This window comes from Camellia sinensis, chromosome 10, assembly GCF_055761805.1.
Source record: "Camellia sinensis isolate YWXY chromosome 10, ASM5576180v1, whole genome shotgun sequence".
NCBI classification, from domain to species: domain Eukaryota; kingdom Viridiplantae; phylum Streptophyta; class Magnoliopsida; order Ericales; family Theaceae; genus Camellia; species Camellia sinensis.
Window position 1 is genome coordinate 70542449 of NC_138970.1, and position 17363 is coordinate 70559811.

At 34.2% G+C, this 17363-nt stretch overlaps 2 protein-coding genes and 1 long non-coding RNA gene across 3 annotated transcripts; 1 reads left to right on the forward strand and 2 right to left on the reverse strand.

The window, feature by feature from the left end:
• Positions 1 to 1867: 1867 nt before the first annotated feature.
• On the forward strand, positions 1868 to 3543 carry LOC145801653 (uncharacterized). Its single transcript, XM_082893388.1, has 2 exons — positions 1868 to 2289; positions 2389 to 3543. Exons 1-2 carry the CDS (start codon positions 1875 to 1877, stop codon positions 3432 to 3434), a joined length of 1461 nt encoding a protein of 486 aa, XP_082749514.1. The 5' UTR covers positions 1868 to 1874; the 3' UTR covers positions 3435 to 3543.
• A 497-nt stretch (positions 3544 to 4040) lies between these two features.
• LOC114287500 (uncharacterized) lies at positions 4041 to 5614 on the reverse strand. The gene is made up of 5 exons (XM_028230877.2): positions 5141 to 5614; positions 4919 to 5047; positions 4595 to 4813; positions 4376 to 4497; positions 4041 to 4287 (listed from the first exon to the last, which is right to left on the reverse strand). The coding sequence occupies exons 1-5, from the start codon at positions 5612 to 5614 to the stop codon at positions 4098 to 4100; spliced, it is 1134 nt and encodes a 377-aa protein (XP_028086678.2). The 3' UTR covers positions 4041 to 4097.
• A 27-nt stretch (positions 5615 to 5641) lies between these two features.
• On the reverse strand, positions 5642 to 6824 carry LOC145801161 (uncharacterized). The gene is made up of 3 exons (XR_014342176.1): positions 6755 to 6824; positions 5931 to 6483; positions 5642 to 5853 (listed from the first exon to the last, which is right to left on the reverse strand). It is a non-coding gene; the product is annotated as an uncharacterized LOC145801161 (long non-coding RNA).
• Positions 6825 to 17363: the final 10539 nt, after the last annotated feature.

A 17363-nucleotide genomic window follows, 5' to 3' on the forward strand; every position in this document is an offset into this window, starting at 1 on the left:
TAGGACTTAATTGTCCATATTGAAACTTGATAGGAATCAATAGTGATCTTGAGAGCAAAATAGGACTTCTTGATAATTTTTTCTAGATTCAAGTTTTATTTTTTATTTTTTACTTTTATCGTTGCGGAATTTATAAATTGGTAATGCTATCAGAATTTGATAACAAAAAATATGTAAAGAATGATGTGAATTATTTATATTCATTCATTAAAAATGTCATTATCACATTATTCTGTATAATATATATATATATATATATTTGTATATTTAGCATTTTTCTTTATTTTATGATTAATTAATTATAATCAATGTTGGCTTTTGGCCCAAAGATACAACCAAAGGCAACTCCAACCTTAAATAATTAATTTGGGTTCGGCAATTTATTAAAGACTCGAACCTCAAAGGAAAAATTACCATGTAGTCTTATGTAGGGGATCTATTTCCCTTCTAATCCCAATTTATTTTTAATAGTTTAATAGGTCCACAGTTTTTTTAGTTTTATACCCAGAGGTCCCGTTTTTTATTTTCGTATTTTTAAATGACTGTGTTACCCTTTGTTTTGAGATCTATATGTACGTGAGAAATCAAATTTTTGCTTCGTTGAAAAAAAGGAAATCAAATCTTCGTCTCCGCGATCTCGATTTCTCTTCGTTGTGGCGATCTCATTGTGCTGTGTGGTCGATCTCATTGTGCTGTGAGGTGGATCTGGTTGTGCGATTTGAATCTCTGTGTACAGGCGATATCTTCGTACGTTGTCTCTCTCTCTCTCTCTCTCTCTGGTGATAGATATATGTATGTGTATGTATGTATCTGTCGATACATAGATATACATATATATGTATATATATATATATATATATGTCTGTGTGTGTATGTGGTTTGTATTTTGTCGACATATATGTATGTATATATATATATATAAGCAAATTTGCGTGATATGTGGTTTGTGTTTGGCGAATTTTGTTTGTTTGATTTTGATTTTGTTGATTTTGTTTGTCGTATAGTGTAATGTGTTTTGAAGTTGTATTTTGGAATTGTGAATTCTGGTGTTTTGATATTGATATGTCGTAAGTGTATAATTTTGCAGTTTTGGAATTGTAAATTGTGTACTGTTGTTATTGATATGTTGTAACTGCATAATTTTGCAGTTTGGAATCTGTGAACAATTGTTTGTTGGTTTCTGATTTTGTAGTATGGAGCGGTGTTTCATGTTAATGTGCAAATACAGTAATTGTTGTGCTGCTATTAAGATTAGTGACGGATGTAGTTATGATGAAGTTGCTGAGAAAATATGTGCGAAGTTCAAGGAGTTGAGTGTTGGTAACTTTTGTTTGTTTTTCTCTGTTCCTGGATATTCTAATTGTATTGTTGAATGTGATGATGATTTGGGGAATATGCTGTCAATGGTAGGTGGTAGTGGTTGTCATGTTGTTGATGTTATTGTGGGGGATAAGAGAGTTGTGGAGGTTGATGATGGTAATTCTTGTAGGATTGATTCTGTAACTTGTGAGAGTTCTTTTGTGAATGATTGTGATGATGTTGGTGGTTTGTTGCGTAGTTTTTATCCAGAACCAGAGAGAGTTTTGTTGTCTGCTAGTTGGAAGGGGATTATACATAGTATTGGTCAAGAATTTGAAGGTGGAGTGTCGGGGTTCCGCATTGCATTGGCTAAGTATGCGGTTCAGTGTGGTTTTGCAGTGAATTATTTGAAGAATGATGCAACAAGAGTAACCGCTGAATGTATGATGAAGTCGTCTACGGGTTGTAAATGGTTTGTGCATGGAAGGGTGTTGATGGATTCTGGTACTTTTTTTATAATGAAGTTGGATAATGTGCATACTTGTGGGGTTGTTGCTCGCAGATCTTGTAGCAAAATGGTTGGTTCTAGACTTGTGTCTGATATTGTGCAAAATGATATTAGTGATAATCCGTTGACTCGTCCTATTGAAGTTAAAAAAAAGTTGAAGAAGCAATATGGTATAGATGTTTCTTATCGGGTTGCATGGTTAGGAGTTGATAAGGCAAGAGGTGGGTTGTTTGGTGATTTTGCAACTTCTTTTGACCAGCTTCGATGGTACCTTGAGACGGCTATGAGAACGAATCCGGGAAGTGTGTTTGAATTAGATGTGGATGAAAGTAGTGGGTGTTTTCGGAGGTTGTTTGTGGCATTTCATGGATGTTTGTATGGCTTTCAATTTTGTCGTCCGTTGTTGTTTGTTGATGGTACATTTTTGAAGGGGCGTTACAAGGGGCATTTGCTTGTAGCAACATCAAAGGATGGTAATCAAGGTATGTATTTATTTGCAGTTAGTATTGGTTTAGTTTGTCAGTGTGTTATTGTATTGTGAGTCTGCTAATTTTTGCAGTTTCATGTGGGTTTGTTTGCAGGTTTGTTTCCTTTGGCTTTTGCGATTGTTGACGCTGAAAATCAAGATAATTGGATGTGGTTCTTAAGTCAGTTGTTGAAGGCTGTTGGTTCAGGCCGGAGATTGACTTTTGTGTCGGACCGTCAACATGGATTGCTAGACGCTCTTTCAGTGGTTTTCCCCAATGCACATCATGCTTATTGCTTGAATCATTTGAAGAGAAATTTGATTGACAAATTGGTGGGACTTCGTACTAACTATAAGCTGTGTTTGATGAAAATATTAGTTAAATGTGCTTATGCGCCAACGGTTGCTTCTTTCCAACATTATATGGAGAAATTGAGGCGTATTGCTGGGAATGGTAGAGTTGATAGTATGTTGGATGGTTTGCAAAATGATAAGTGGGCCAATGCATTTTTTAGAGGGAAACGATATGGTGAGATGCCATCTAATGCTGCCGAGTCTTATAATAATTGGATTGGTGGGGCCCGTGAGTTGCCTATTACTTGTATGGTTGATATGATTAGGGTTCAAATCATGACTCAATTGTCGGATAGAAGAGCTGAATCTAGAAGATGGACTACGAAATTGTGTCCAGTTATGGAAAAGAAGTTGGTGGACTCTTTGGAGCTAGCTAAGTCTTGGGATGTGATTGTTGCTAGTGATACTGTGCTTGAGGTTCATTCTTCTATTTCTTTTTATGTTGATATTGGTAGACAAACTTGTTCTTGCCATGAATGGCAATTGAATGGTTTTCCTTGTTGTCATGCTGTGCATGCTTTGCGTAGTAGTGGTAGAGATGTGTATGGTTTCATTGATCCTTTTTTTCATGTAGATTGTTTTAGAGAGTCATACAAGGAATCTGTTTATCCAGTGCCTTCAAGTGAGAGATTTGACTTTGATGGTGCCAGTAGTTCGGTTATCAAACCTCCTATAACGAAGAAGCAGGCCGGGTGGAACAAGAAGAAGAGGATACCTTCAAGGGGTGAGAATGTGAAGCAAATCAAGTGTGGGAGGTGCTTGAAATATGGGAATCACAATAAGAAGACGTGCAAGGCTGCTATTTGAGGCCGCAATCTATTCTTTTGGATTTGTATTTGAATTTGAGGAATTATGATAATAAAAAATGTGATACTTGGTATTATGGAAGTAATGAATAAAGTTGGTTGAATTGTTTTTTGTTTGTTGATGTGTTTTTTACTTATTAAAGTTGTTTTCTAATAGTCTGGTTTTGTTTTTTATTTTTATGGAATGCAGAGAAGGTTGTTGAAAATTTCTTATTGAAACAGTATAATATGGAAACGCAGTTCATATTTCATAGCGATAAAACTGTATAATTTTGCAGTTTTAAGAATTATTAGAAACAACCTGATGAAACCGCATAATTTTGCAGTTTTAAAAATTATTAGAAACAAGCTGATGAAACTGAAAAATTTTGCAGTTTGAGGAATTATTAGAATCAACCTTTACTGTATGAAAATATATGCAACCACAAACAGGTAGACAAACAATCAAAAGAAGAACCACAATAATAATAATAATAAGAAGAAGAGCAACAACAACATCAATCATTTTCACCATAACCATGATAACCAGAAAAAGATCATTCCCAAAAGTATATAAAGTACTTGTCACATGTTAAAAAAGAAAAATAAAAAAATAAAATAAAAAAAAGGTTCAAAGATATGTTCCCTTGAATATTTGTATTGTTAAGAAGTTTGTTCATTGTTTCTATGGTTTGGTATGTTTTGTCAACATTTGGTAGTGCTCGAGTTTCCAAGATCGGTTCTCATCATTGAGGAATTGATTGATGATTTGTGCTCGAAATTTGACCCACTCAGTTGGACGAAGTTTTTTCTGCACAGGTTGCCAGTTGAGATATTGGTTGATAACATTGCAGACGGCAATTGCACAATCATTCCTGCAATGTTTGAGATGAAGTTAATTAGTTAGGTGAAACTGCAAAAATTAGCATATTGGAAGATTAGTTTATGGATTTTGTATCTTACGAGTGTGGGGTTTGTTGTGGGCATTCCTCAATTGATGCAATTTCTGTCTCGCACTCTTGAGATGAAAACATGTTTCCCTGTTTGCTGAGTAATGCTTTATTCCATCTCAGTTGATGTTGTTGCTACAAAATAGTTAGTGGGTGTTTTTGTTAGTTATAGTGATGAGTTGAGATGTTTGTAAAGGGATGGAACTAAGTATGAAATTTTATTTTAACTTACAATTTGCTTTGCAATTTCAAAGTGCTTGTTATGGCAATCTTTTGCTGGTCTCAAAGAGTCATAGTGTCTCCATATTCCATCAGCATTGTCAAAGACCACAATTGTCCAATGGTTGTCGTGGTTGATTGGGAAATGGATATATCTGTTTTTCATTGCTTCTGGAAAATGGCTGTCCATCAGTTTTTCTCTCAGTGCTTGATCTTGGTTTTGTAGTGGAGTCTGTAAGTCATATATATGTTTGAAATATGTCATAAAACTATGTAGTAATACATGTTGATAAAGTAGAAAATTTTGCAGTTGTAAGGTATGTTAAGTTTTGCTTACATTGATGAGTGTTGAGAAAACGTAAGATCTTCCTGCGTATGGATTGCTTGCAAAGACTAGATCGTTTTTCTCAAATTCTTCAATGGTTGGTTGGAGTGCCAATTGCTTTTCTGAGAAGGCATCAATGACCTGAAACATGTTATATATGAGAATGTGTTAGGTTTGTGGAATAGGTTATTGAATATGTACAGAAACTGTAAAATTGTGCAGTTGGAGACCTACATTCCCATATAAGGGTTCCCTGTTGGTCAATCTGCATATATCTGAAAAGTATACGCAGTTTTCATCTTCGCTGCCAGACCAGACACAAGCAGTTGATTGTGTGTTGTTGATGAATTGAATTTGGTCTTGGTCTTTTTTGGATAGGCTATGCCAAACCTTGTTTGTTTTGCGGCATGAAATGGTGAGTGGCTTGTTTGGGATTGATTCTTCCTGGAAATCATCATCACTTTCCAATACTTGAAGATTTGTCTTCTTTTGATTGGCATGCTCTTTTGGGTTTGTTTCAGCAGCAACTGGTTTCTCTTGGCCAATATGTTCTTGCATCTTTTCTTTCTGCTGTTGTTTTGCTTCATGAGCACCCTCTTTTTTGTTGTCATTCTTCTTCTGTTTTTCTTCATTGGTACCCTGTGTTGGTTTGGGTACATCAGCAGCAGTTTGTGTCTTGTTTGTTGCATCTTCTTTGGGTTTGGTCATTGGTTGGTATTCAAAATCTAGGTCATGTGCTTGTTTTCTTGATTTTTGTTTGATTCTCTTGACCATGGATCTTTGTTGGGGACTGCCAGTTTTTTTGGTGGACATTTCCTTCAATTGATCTTCTTTTTTATGCAATTCAGCCATGAATTTTTGTTCCATTTCTTGCATTTGTGCTCTCAGGGCTGATATGAGCTTGTCCTTGTCGTCCTCTTTGGTTGGTGTTTGTGGTTGGTCATGACCTATAAAAATGTTGGATTGTGTTTTGGTTAGTTTAATGAAATTTTGCAGTATGCTTTAGTATTAGACAATAGTTTACCTTGTGCATGAAGTATGTCAGATTTCTCTTGCAGTTCTTCTTGTTGGTTTGTCAGTTCTTGTTCATTGACTTCTTCGTGTTGGTTTGTTTGTTGTTCTTCTTGTTCTTGTTGTTGGTCTTCTTCTTGATCAAGGTGTTCTTCTTCTTCTTCTTCTTCTTCTTCATCTTCAGTTTCAGTTTCTTCTTCTTCTTCTTCTTCAGTTTCTTCTTCATCAGTTTTTTCTTCATCAGTCACTTGATTTTTTTCATCATCACTCTTTTCTTCTTGTTCATCACTTTGTGGTTCTTGTTGTGGTTTTTGCTTTCTTTTCTTTTTTTTTGTTGTGCTTCTTTTTCTGATTGTGATTCTGATTCTGAATGATGTTCTTCTTCGAGAAAGTCATCCTCATCACTGTCTAGAAGTGTTCTTTTTTTTTGTTGCTTTTGTTTTCTTTTTTTGCTTATTGTCCTTTTTGTGGTCTTGTTTCTTTGCTGAAGAGTCTGTTGATGTGCTTTGATTGATATGCAATAACTGTATTTCTTGTTCAGTTGGGGTTAAAGCACTTTGGTTAACCTGCATTGGAACAATGTGGCATATATCAGTAATACTGTAAATTTGGTCAGTTTCATAAGATGAGTTGTACTGTGAGTAATGTGGGTTAAGTGTCGAAATATGTTTTTTGAAACTGAAAAATGTTACAGTTTCATAACATGAGTGATGTTAAAGAAGTGTGTGCTTTGAAACTGAAAATTTTCACAGTTTCATAATGTGATTTGTACTACAATGAATATGAAAGGAGTGTTGAATGGATTTGTGCTAGGATAGTATAGAAGAGTTTGAATACCTTTTCAAAGTGAGCGAGGCTGATGTGTTTCCACTTGGAGTACATTTTGCCAAGGTTCCATTTCATAAACCTTAGGAAGCCTTCTTTGTTGGATGGTCGGAGGAGTTTACTGTGCTCACAGTACCAGTACTGTAAAAAAAAAAAAAAAGTTGAAATATGTTAGATAGTTAGAAATAGGTGAATGTCTGATATTTTTGTGGGAAGTAGTTGAGTAATGTGTTTACCAAGAGTAACATGACGCATCCAGTGACATGCCTTGGGTTGTTGTTTGCATTTGCCATTGAATTCATCAGTGTGTCTTTTATTGCCTCAACCCAATTGTACTTCTTGATGTTGTTGAGATTGTCAACATAGTTGAGGAAACTCCAACTGAGTGTATGGCCTGTTGTGGGCATGAGAAGTTTCAAGCACAAGTAAAGGGTGATTACCCTTGCAAGATCTTGACAATCATTGGTTGATTTTCCTTTTTTTGTTTGTTGAAACATTTTGGTCAAAGACTTGCCATCCAATCTCTTGACTGATTTGCATCTTCGTTTGTAAAATGGAAGCTCAAAATCCTTTGGTCTTGCATAGGATTTGGTGGTGATGCTGTCTTCTCCACAGTCGATACCAAAAATGAGCTTGACATCACTGGTTCTGAGTTTCATTTCCTTTTTACCAAGTACAAATGATCTTTTTCTTTTGTTGTAGAGTGTTGTCATTTCTGCTACAATGGAATTGTAGCATCTGCACCAAGAGGCCTTCAGTTGTGTTGAGGAGAGAGCATTTATAAGGGGCCAAAAAGGGGTTTTTTGCAGCTCTGTCTGTTGGGCTTTTGTGAATTTGACCCCCTTCAACAGTTTGATTACCGTTCCGATGTTGGAACGATAATTAAATTGTTGGACTCTCTTTGCAGGGACTGCTGGTTTTTTTTTCTTTTGATGCCTTGGTTGTTGTTTTGGGAGTTGATTGGCTTTATTGGAGCTTTCTTTTTTTGGTTGGAGGAGCTTCTTGGTTTTTTGTTGGCTTTCTTTTGTTTGTTTTTGTTGTGGTTGGAGGTGTGGTTGGTGTTTGTTGGGTGGGTGGGGTCTGTGGTGTAGTTCTTGGGTTTTTTCTTGTAGGTGGTGTGGTTGTTTTGTGGGTTTTTTGGTGGGGTCTGTTGGATTTGGTTGTTTTTGGGTGTGGTGGTGGCATTTGAGTGGATACAAGAGAGGGACTTTCAAAAGGGGAGATGGTTAAATCCCTGATTGGATTTGTGGGCATACGGGTTTGTTTCTTCCAATATCTTCCAACAGCTATTTCTGAAAAAATGAAAGTGACAACAGGGTATGAGTAATATAGTGACAAAACTGTATAATTTTGAAGTTTTATATGCAGTTTAATATGAAGTTATATGTATTTTGTTGGTAAGAGTTACGAAACTGTATAATTTGACAGTTTGATTTGCACTTTATAATAAGTTAGCTATTTGTTTTGAGTAGTGGTTAAACTGTGTAATTTTGCAGTTTCATTTGCATTTTGAATAAATTTAGATATGTTGCTTGTATAGTGATGAAATGAAACACTATGTTGTTCATAGTGCTTTTTACACTATGATGTTGCTTTTCTGGCTCTGTTTTTTTGAAGCCCACGGTTCAGGGGATTCTAGTTGCATAATCGTCACTAAAAATAATTTTTTGTGACGATTTTTTATACATGTCACTAAAATTTATAATTAATGACATTTTTCTATGACGAATTTTTTAAACTATCGCTGAAAGTTAAAAATTAGTTATAATTTTTTGTGATAAAATTTTCAAATTGTTGTTGAAAATTAACAATTAGTGACTTTTTTTAGTAGTATATGACAAAAAATGTCATTAATTATCATAGAATCTATTAGACAATAAGTCCACTTAGTATGACTTACACGTAACTCTCGCAAAAAGTATTCAGTTCACTCAATTTTTAAGTACTCTCTATTAAGTTATAATTTAATCTCAATAAACTTTATACTTTTTCACAAGTTACTCTTCAAGATAAAATCATAAGGTGGACTTATTGTCTAATAGGTCCTATAATAATTAATGGCGTTTTTCATCAAGCACTATTAAAAAAGTTACTAATTGTTAATTTTCAATGATAGCTTGAAAATTTTGTCACAAAAAAGTCAATAATTATAAATTTTGGTGACAGTTTAAAAAATGGTCAAAAAAAGAAGTCATTAATTTTAAAGTTTCAGTGACAATTTGAAATTTTTTTCCCAAAAAGTGTCACTAATTGTAAGTTTTAGCGGCAATTTATAAAAATCGTGACAAAAAAAGTCACTAATTGTCAATTTTTAGCGACATATGCAAAAAAATCATCAAAAAAATTTATTTTTAGCGACGATTTTGCTAGAACTTATTTTCAATAGGACTTGACGAGAATTAAGTTCAACTATTAGGTCTTATTGATAATTTACCTTTGTAGGGCACCCAAGTAATAAACAAATTAAAAACCTTAAATTACAATTAAATTGATAGTAATATTCATGAACATAAACGTAAAATGGGCGACTTACATGTAGATCCTAAAAGGTAAACTTATTGTTCAATACGTTCTGTGAGAATTAATGATATTTTTTTTTATCAAACACTATTAAAAAAAATTACTAATTGTTAATTTTTAGTGACAGTTTAAAAATTTTATCACAAAAAAGTCACTAATTATAAGTTTTTGCGACAGTTTAAAAAAATCATCACAAAAAAAAATGTCCCTATTTTTCAACTTTCACCGACAGTTTGAAAAATTCGTCACAAAAAAAGTCACTAATTGAAAGTTTTAGCAACAATTTATAAAAATCATGACAAAAAAAGTCAGTAATTATTAATTTTTAGTGACATGTAAAAATTTGTCACAAAAAATATTTTCAACGATAATTTTACTAGGACTTAATGAGAATTAAGTCAAACTATTAAGACCTATTAGTAATTTATCCTAAAATTAAAACCATCTCAACAGCATCTCGGAGGCGCCGACCAGCCATGGTTGTGAATTCTGCAAGGGGGCACAAGCATTAGAAGTCAAGGTAATGAAAGGAACATGGAAATACCAATAAATAAGCACTCGTTTCACATACAAAATTTTGAGGTCAAAAGGTTATTTTTAGTCATTGTTAGCTTTTTTGGCTTTCAAAAGTTAAAAATATAATTTAAGCGTGCCAAGAAGGATCAATAAGTTCTTACAGAAATAATAAATGCCAACCAATTAATCAAACAATTGTTTTGAAGTTCTTTTAGCACCAATGAAGAAAACTTTTACCGCTGACTTGTTTTTAGGAGAAAATTTAAAAGAACTAATCACAATAGTAAAAGAATGAGGAAGAGAACAGTGTCAGGAAATAAATTTCATTAAGTAAACAAGCGTTTACAAATTGTACCTTCGCACTTTCGCAGGTCCAAAGGGGATTACAACAATGAATAGACTAACTTAAAACTACTCTTACGAAACTAAAATTCAGTGCGGGAAAGTAAAGGACTAGAAGGTAAAGAACTGGAAAATAAAGAACTGGAAAAATGTAAGGTAAAATACACTAATTTCTGGATCTGGTTCTCCCACAAATGTAGTCATCAATGGCTATTTATAGAAAAAAAACTTCTAATAATAACTACCCAATAATCACCTAAAACTACCCACTCTTCCACCTTTATTTCCACAATGCCACATATCCCTCCATGTTTTCCACTAAGTCACTTTGTCCATCATATTCTTCACGTGTGCTTTAACTTCTTCCACTTTATCTTCCATGTTCCACCATGCAAGACTACTATCTTTGTAACTTCTCTTAACTTCTAATTGATCAAGAAAGTGTAACGTGTCCTGCAATAATAATAATAATAGTAATAATAATAATAATATTACTATTTATGGTGTCAACTTTACCGCCCGCAGCTCTTAAAAAAAGATGTTTATTTGAATTTTTGAATAGCCGAACCAAGCGCAAAACTGATATGAGTAATAAAGTGCTTTGAATACCACAACAACACCAGCGAAGTTCTTCGAAGGGACACTACACTAAAGGCATATGCTTACGAGAATTAAATTATACATTCGTGATGATTATGTGGCTTAATTGATGAATATCTGCCCAACTTGGAAAAATGTCTATTGAGGTAACGACTTTGGAACTAAAATTGACGACCTTAATGGGTTCAAAAAATAGAATTGGGTACATGAATATGTTAATGGGAATTTTTAGAGCCATTTAGGAAGTTTAATTGAAAATTGATTTCGTTTGATTCGTAAGGGTGCGTTTGGCTCTCCCTAATTGTGTTAAGCATATGTATATAGGGAAGTGATTGAGACCCCTCCCAATCACCACCCCCACCATCCCCACACATACGTGGCGGGTGGTGATTGGAGGAGAAGGAAAAAAAGAAAAAGAAAAAAGAAAAACTGGCCAATCAGAGAGAGAGAGAGGGTCAAAGGGGGTGCTTCCTTGAGGGGATCCAACTCATTTTCCATATATATATATGAGTTGAACTCATTACTTTTGAGCTAAAAATATCTGTGAGAGAGAGAGAGAGAGAGAGAAAGAGAGAGAGAGAGAGGGTTCTAGAGAGAACTCAAAAAGAAGAAGGGAGAAGGTGTAGGAATAAAAGAGGAAATCCAAGATTTAGCTTGAATTCACCATGATTATGCAAGAACAACTGGTGTTTGATTCGTAAGGGTGCATTTGGCTCTCTCTAATTGTGATAAGCATATATATATATATATATATATATGAGTTGAACTCATCCCTTTTGAGCAAAAAACATCTGAGAGAGAGAGAGAGACACGAGAGAGAGAGAGAGAGAGGGGTTCTAGAGAGAACTCAAAGAGAAGAAGGGAGAAGGTGTAGGAATGAAAAAGGAAATCCAAGATTTAACTTGAATTCACCATGATTATGCAAGAACAAGTGGTGTTAAAGGCTTAACGTAAGATTTCCCCTCTCAATACTTGAAGATTATAAGCTAAAGAGTGAGTTTCATCGGTTATATATGATTATATGTATGTGTTTTCTTTCATCAAGCAAGAAAATGTTGAATCTTTGTACATAGCATGAATTTATGTTCACAACTTGATTTCTTGTGAGAGTTTTATGGTTCTTCAAGAGGCTAAAGAGGATTTCACCATGTAAGTGAGCTTAGAACTTCCAACCATGTATACTTTATGATTTTGTGTTTTGATTCTCAATCTTGTTCTTGTAAATGGGAAATTTAGTATTGTTTTGGAGTTATGACTTTTGATGGAAGTTAAGGATGTAAAATTTAACATGTGTTAAAGAGTTTTGGGCTTGGATTTACATAAAATTGAAGTTTAATTTTGAAAATGATGGGTTCCAAGTCAAGAAGTTATTTTCGGACTAATTTTTACCCAGTCCTGCACATGTCCTGGGATTTCTGCACGTGCGGCCAATAATGTCCCCCACAAAGTTACATTCTGAAATAAAAGCACGTGTCCTGGATTTCCCGCACGTGCGGATTTGGTCTCGCATGTGTGGCACTCCCTTATTTCAGCCCAACTTTGGATAGGCGTATCTTCCTCATCCGAACTCCGATTTAAGTGATTCTTGAGCCTAAATTCAAGCCCTGGAAGTCTAGTTTCCAATGGTGGTGGCCTCACATCAAAATTCTAAGTACACAAATAGATATATTTAAATTAGTGAAGACTGTTCAATTTCCCTTTAATCGTTTCATGTTATTTCCTTTCCTAACCTAGTTCCTTTCATTTTCTCCTATTTTCCTAGACACAGATTGTGACCTATTGAGGACTAATGAGTTTAGAACCAACATAACTAATTGATTAAAGAGCAAAGAAAGGGATCGGTTATATTCATATATTGTGTTATGTAATTGTGATTGTAGGTCAAGACGATGACATCGTCCAATTGCTATCAAAAACCCATCACTGTGAGTAATAATATAGTAAAGATATGTTTTCATTATCTATCTTGATTTATGTATGACATGATTCTCTAAATGTTACATTTTATCAAAATGCACAAGTTTCCAAGAAATGTGAAATAAGTTATGAACAAGAAATGTGAATAATTTATAATATGATATGATGGGCCTAAGGTCGTTTCGTTTATCCGTTTCGTTTATGCTATGACATGGTATGAATTGTTCGGTCTTTAAGACCTATTGATTTCTGGTATGAAACAAAGTGTTGTGCGAAACTAAGTGTTGTATGGAACTAAGTGCTACAGTGGGAGTCATCTCTAGAGTTTGTATGAGTCACCTCTTAGGTCCATACATATATGAATTGGGCCCAAGCAAAGGTGGAGACATGTCGATGTTCCATCTGCTCTATGATCAGATACAGTGATACGATATGATACGTTTGGACCTAAGGTCGTTTTGATATATGATTAGGCCTAAGACCGTTTTAATATATGATTGAGCTCGAGGCCATATTGTTATCCATGGACCCGAGGTCGTTCAGAACATATGATATGAATACAAATGTTTTTATATCGCTATATGACTCATGTTACGATGTGTTATTTTATATGCATGAATGGATGCCTTATTTTGAAATGTGCTTCTAATCTTTTGTATAAGTGGGCATACCACGTACCACGTAAAATATTTTGTAATAGTTTCAAATATGTATTCCATTTGAAAAGGCATGATTATGATACGATAAATGTTTCTTTTGAAATGATTTAAGATACATTTTAGAATTATGAAATATGTTTTCCTAATGTTAAGGACATCATTCATTAATCTCTTTTCTTTAATATTGCTCACTGGGTGTTAGCTCACCCTTTTATTTTATATATATGTAGGTGAGCCATTGGAAACCAACACCAGAGTTGTATCGAGGTCTGCCTCTTTGTCAAGCTACCCAAAAAGTGTCTTCGTGTAAAGACGTAGTATCATTTACCAAGCTTAGTTTTGTTCAGGCTATAATGGCTTTTGTTGCGCATTAGGTTCATATGTAAATTTTGGGTTGTGAACCTTTGCCTATACCTATATGACTTGGGTTGTATATACATGAACTGTGTATGTGACATTTGTATATTTAATGCAATGTTTAAGATCCTGGCATTTAAGCACTGTTCAATGGACGTTCGGTTATTATTTTTGGTATCTACTTCCGCTTAAAGCCCCGTATTTGAATAAATGTTATTTTGAAATTTTGTTTTGAGGCCTAAGTATGCGCCGGTCATGGACCAAACTTTTAGGGGCGGGTTTGGGTCGTGACAGTTGTTATCAGAGCACGAGTTATATCTTACACACGTGTCCATTGAGCATTAGAGTGTCTATAATCAATCTAAGTTGCATGCATTTAGTAATAAAGTGGTATGTTGTGTATTCTGAAGAATGTATGGAAGCTTGAAAGTTATCATGAAATTTTAACGATAAGAAGAGATTAAGATGTGTTTGGTTCATAGCGTAAGTCTTGAGCCTAAGAAAGTCATTTTGCTAAATGATATGTATAAGGAAATTGAAGGCTAAGGTTTATGAGCTTGTGGTGTTTTGAGTAGAATAATGGGGAGTGCAAGCATGTTGAGTTGTGGAAACATGAAATGATAAGAGATTTAGATCTTCGCTTGAAGCCATGGAAAGAATATTTGGGAGATGAAGACATTAGAATTATGGTGGCTGACAAATTATGGAACTATAGTGATTAAGAGTTAGGACATTAGAATTGCTACCTGGAATGTTAACGAGTACAAGTATCGTGATTTGTGATTATATAGTATTAAGTGGAATTTTATGGAAGTTTAGTGGTACAAGGGAATCAAAATTTTTGACTAGAACATTGGTGGTTTTGCGTATATTGATTTGTAGAGATATAGTGTATGTAGAGGGAATTGAGGTATGTATGCTGACGGGGGAAAATATTATATGAAATCTTAAACCATAGAGCTTAAATGATTTGGTATGATATTATGTACTAAGCTAATTTGTATTTGGTGTCTTGGAGGAAGGGTGGTGAGAATGGTAAAAAGTAAGAATGACGGCAAGATAGGATTGTTATGAAAATAGTCAAGGACGTCTATAGAATTTGAATAGAATAAGAGAAATTATCGGTAGTCAAGAAAGTAAGATGTTGCTTATGTTGTCCTACCACGTGTAAGGATATGAATGGACATTGTTATCACAGTGAGATGATATACTTGTTAATCAAATTACTTGGGTCATTGAAATGGATCATTGGTGAAAAGGAAGTCATGTTTTGAATCTTCCCATGGAGGATCGGCTAAGGAATTGAGGGATATGTTTTATAAGATGATAAACTTGTGATAGTGAATGTTTTGATGTGAATGTTCATTTTAACTTAATAGGTTGTGAAAAAGAATAGGTAAGAAGTAAACAGTGACTTAGACGATGATTAGAAATGGGGTGATAAGCAAAGTTTTTGTCCCTCTTTTCAGTTAGGGCATATACTCTTGTGAATGGATGTGAATAAAGGAAAAGTGTACTCCTTTTCGTAGACTACCATTTGTCTGAAAGACATAATTTTGCCCTGATATGTTTTTGTTCTGAACCTAACATGTTGCTATCATAAACTTACTGTTACTAATTGAGAATTAATTCAAGGCTTGTTCCTTTATTGCGATCTAAAAAATGAGTGATCATTGGAATAAAACTTATGTGGTCTATGTTATTTAGAGATGTCATACAATCAATTAAATTCAGTGCTTCTGACATGGATGATTAATACGTGATCTTGCGTGTGATGGGTAAATATTGACCATACACCTAAGCGAGTTGTTTATGACTTATAGAATCAAGTGCCCTTTGTATGGAACTAATGGCGTAGATACCCACCTTAGAGTCTGTTATTGATGATTTATGACTCGTGCATGAATGTCTGGATAACTACTGCAAAGAAATTGATAGACCAAAATTGACTTTGTTATTAAGGCTGTATCAACACTTATTGATGTGAAAGATTTCATATGAAAGGTGACAAAAAAAAAAATCATGAATATTGTTTATGGTATGTGTGAGGTACTAGGCGATATGTGATTAATTCAATAATGTGATAGACAAAAGTAGTACATTGTGGTTGATATGATTTGTGACTCAACTATTGAAGAGTTTAGAATTCTTTCATGTGGATACGAGAAACTTGAGTTGAAATGTTAAGATTTTTAGATTGAGGAGATTTCGAGGTATGAAAACCATTATTTCAAGTGCTTAAACAAATTGTAAGTAAACTGTTTATATGATTAATTTGGGCCCTATCCATTTGTTTGAATCGTTTAGGTCCACGAGGAATTGATTTTTTTGAGGCTAATATTATGTATTAAGAATTTCTATGGGTCTAATTTAATGTCTTTCGTATAGAGTATTAGAATGTATGATAAGTCAATATTGTTAACATGCCTAAGCAAGTTAGTTGTGACTTACAGTGAATGGAACCAATATTCGGATTAGATGCGATGCTCAGTCTATTTTGAAGTCATTGAAACAAGAACATAGGAGTTTTGTGAACAACGCATTTTATGTTTGATGTCATGAAGTTGACTTTAAGACCCTCTAATTGATTAAGCAGACGTTGACTTTAAATGGTTGTTATTTTAATGTAATTTGGAAGTTATGACAATTGGGGTTTGATCCGTATTTGATTTCACTAATAATTTATTTTGGAAAGAGAAATCATGGTGTCCAATCTGAACTGGTAATTTCTTGCTGCAGGATTTGGGTTTGCTCTTTGGAGTCTGTGAGAAATCTGATTCAAATTGATAAGTTTAATTCTGATTACTTGGGCCTCCATTGAAGTTGAGGACTTGAATCTAAATTGGTCATTCAAAATTTAGACTTCTTTTGTTAAGACCACTATTGTGAGCATTTAAATCATTAGTGAGCAAAGATCTATGAAGTAATGGATCCAGGACTCATGTGTTTATTTGGTTCAATGGGTGTAAAATGAAAATATCATTGGAAACATAATTGGGAAATGAATATTTCTTTCTTCTTTAATGAACCATATATTTAGGACTGTTGTGGAATCAACGGAGAGTTGCATAGGACTGTAGATTTATGGACTAAGCTAATTTGAGGATTTCAAATGACAATCAGCATTAGACTGATTGAAACTTAAAGGGAGAGAGTTAGCTCATGAACATCCTTGGGGTTAAGCTTTTACCATTTGGGGTATATGACTGAGAAACCAATAAATTGAAAGATACGAGTTTTGTGATCAATGCGATTATGTTTTGATATTATTGAGTACTTTTATTAACTTAGGGCAGTAAATGACGAATTGATTATGACTCTTGAAACCAACTTCATTGAGGGTAACCAAATATAATTTTGAACTAGTATATGATTGAAGAATGAATTGACTCTAAGATGGGATAATGATAGGAGACTGAGATTCCTAAACTGGACTCGTGATAGGGTAAGTCAAGTTTGGAGGACCAAACTTCTTAATATGCATCTACCTTACGGGAATTAAATTATACATTCGTGATGATTATGTGGCTTAATTGACGAATATCTGTCCAACTTAGAAAAATGTCTGTTGAGGTAATGACTTTGGAACTGAAATTGACGACCTTAATGGGTTCAGAAACTAGAATTGGGTACATGAATATGTTAATGAGAATTTTTAGAGCCAGTTGGGAAGTTTAATTGAAAATTGATTTCGTTTGATTTGTAAGGAT

Coding starts and splice junctions, on each gene's coding strand:
- LOC145801653 (XM_082893388.1), top strand. CDS start 1,875: ATGGTTGGTTCTAGACTTGTGTCTGATATTGTGCAAAATGATATTAGT. Junction 2,290..2,388: donor ATCAAAGGATGGTAATCAAG/GTATGTATTTAT, acceptor GTTTGTTTGCAG/GTTTGTTTCCTTTGGCTTTT.
- LOC114287500 (XM_028230877.2), bottom strand. CDS start 5,614: ATGACCAAACCCAAAGAAGATGCAACAAACAAGACACAAACTGCTGCT. Junction 5,048..5,140: donor GGGAACCCTTATATGGGAAT/GTAGGTCTCCAA, acceptor AACATGTTTCAG/GTCATTGATGCCTTCTCAGA. Junction 4,498..4,594: donor TTGAAATTGCAAAGCAAATT/GTAAGTTAAAAT, acceptor ACTATTTTGTAG/CAACAACATCAACTGAGATG.